This window comes from Plectropomus leopardus, unplaced genomic scaffold, assembly GCF_008729295.1.
Source record: "Plectropomus leopardus isolate mb unplaced genomic scaffold, YSFRI_Pleo_2.0 unplaced_scaffold27333, whole genome shotgun sequence".
Classification (NCBI taxonomy): Eukaryota; Metazoa; Chordata; class Actinopteri; order Perciformes; family Serranidae; genus Plectropomus; species Plectropomus leopardus.
In genome coordinates this window covers 1-2,313 of record NW_024629750.1, presented here as the reverse complement: position 1 = coordinate 2,313, position 2,313 = coordinate 1, and the positions used below count along the sequence as shown (strand labels likewise).

Below are 2,313 nucleotides of genomic sequence, written 5' to 3'. Positions count from 1 at the left end.
CACATCAGAGGGCTCATTCATCCTCTGGGGACGTTTCTGCAGAGTCAATGACCTTTTGGAAGGCTGCAGTCGCGTCCTCACACTCTAAATTCTTGGTTCTTGCTGGAATCTGACGGAGAAATAACAGTAGAACAGTCACTTAATGGTCAGTACGGTCCACACACGCACACACACACACAAACACACAACTATCTAGCTATCTATAAGGGTTGAGCAAGTACACCATTATCTGTATCTGTTTGACCAACTTAATTATCTGTGTCCCTATTCGTACTCAGAGGGGGCGGGGCTTGAACCGAAAGTGGGTGGGGTTTAACCTGGATGTTGGTGATTTAAGCCTGAAATTAATATGGCTTTATTTATGATTAATTGGAAAGCTAGAACAACTTTTAATATAACAAAAATCACATCACAATTTTTAACAACTGTTTTCTAACTGTTCTAAATTACACTTATGAAAAAAAACAACAAAAGAAACATTGCAAAATGTTATTTTTTGCACTGCCAAATTCGTACCTGGTTGCACACAGCTTTTCCGTAGCGCACAAACGTGGCAAAGTGCTCACAGTTGAGACTGAAGAGGTTATATGTGAAGACCTTGTCAAGGAGTGCATCTCGCCTTTGTCTCATGTCCTCAGGCGATGATGGCGTGAAGAAATGGCGGTTGTTGCTGATCAAGACGTGGGCTCCTTTTGGTACGTTGACCTCGCCAAGAGGCACTCTGCGGATCTTGGTCTCCCGAATAAGAAAGTCACCACATACAGGCAGCCATGATTCTATGGACGTACGTATCCTGTTCATCAGCTGCCCTTCATCTGAAGAATAAGACAAAAAATATGGATCCTTTAGATTTTCTGTTTATTTGTACTTACTTTTACTTGTACTTTAGTACAATTTCTTTAAAGTAGTAGTGCTTGTACTTGAGGACAATATTCTGGTACTCGCGCCATCCCTGGTTAAATGGTTTATAAACTGACAGAGCTTATAGAGCTTTTTTAAAGGGTGCTATTTAATAGAATAGTAGCATATAAATCAAAAAGTGGCCTCAACACTAAATATCAAAACATCAGCCATCAGCCAACTAAATTTGGCAACTGAAAGCTGTCAACCACAGGAGCCCTTCACAGCTCAAACACATTCCTCAGATATTTGTCCAGCCATCGTAACGTCATCCTGAAGCACCTGTTGAGGAGTCCTGAGTGCAAAAATCTATTTTTAACCCTGTAACACCTGCATCAGTTAACTTTGCTGCATTTAGAGGCCTTTCAGTTGTTCATTACCGTTCATTACCATTACAGTTCATTTGCTTATTACCGTCTTCCCATATTTTTTGAACGATTTTATTTGCTCACGTTTCAAAGGGTTAAGAAGTCAGTATTGTTTTGTATTGCAGCTTATGTTATGTAATCTATGCATGTTGACTGAATGTTTTACCTCACCTGCAACAGCAAAATGGATCACATGTCCATCTTCATCATACACTCCCCAGTGCGAATATCCAATCGGGTAGGAAAATTCTATCATGTCTCCAAACTTGGCAGTGGATTCAATTTCTTCAACCTGCGTTCATAACAAAAACACATGATGGTAAATAATAATCAAAGAATTAAGTTTCAGATGTGTCTCCACCCTGCTCCACTCCCTTGCCAGCCTTGAAGCAGGTTCAGCCACATTACAATCACCCTGAGGAAGGCTACTGCCACAAGTGGTAAAACTGATCCCCCTTATTTACAAGTTATAAACTAACAATTTGGATTACATCTATCTCTTGCTCTTATGGAGGTTGACTGCTAGTATTCTGAGTTAGACAAAAGTACCTTCTTAATGAATGCAATGTTATATATGTAATAATGCAGGATGAGTTTAAAATAGGTTCTTTATATATATTTCTTTGCTTTCACAGTTCCATTGGCTTAAGTTGCATTGCTATATTTGCACTTTTCTATTACATAACATTTACCTCCAGAATTACAAAGTGTTATATATTATGAATACATCTTCAAATGGTTAAACATTGTAACATGACTGTTCATACTAAAAATATTTTTATCTTAGTTTTTTTCCACTCTGCTATTACAAGATAATTAACAGCTGATCTTTGTGTTGTCAGTTCTTACCTGCTTCTGATAATCCATGGCTGATTCCTGGTAAATTAATGTCAAGATGGTTGTAGCTCCTGAAGTTCAGTTTGTCCTCACAGGGTGTGTGTGAGAATCTGGTTTGGACTGTTTGTGGCTTGGCATTTATTGGAGGGTAAAAAGACAGCTGATTGGCTAATACAGTGAACAATACCTTAAGAAACTGCCACAAACA

General features: G+C 38.7%; 1 protein-coding gene across 1 annotated transcript; it reads right to left on the bottom strand.

Moving 5' to 3' along the window:
* Positions 1 to 8: 8 nt before the first annotated feature.
* Positions 9 to 2,204, bottom strand: LOC121937743 (phospholipase A and acyltransferase 2-like). The gene is made up of 4 exons (XM_042481062.1): positions 2,118 to 2,204; positions 1,440 to 1,560; positions 517 to 815; positions 9 to 109 (listed from the first exon to the last, which is right to left on the bottom strand). The coding sequence occupies exons 1-4, from the start codon at positions 2,133 to 2,135 to the stop codon at positions 14 to 16; spliced, it is 534 nt and encodes a 177-aa protein (XP_042336996.1). The 5' UTR covers positions 2,136 to 2,204; the 3' UTR covers positions 9 to 13.
* Between the last annotated feature and the right edge of the window lie 109 nt (positions 2,205 to 2,313).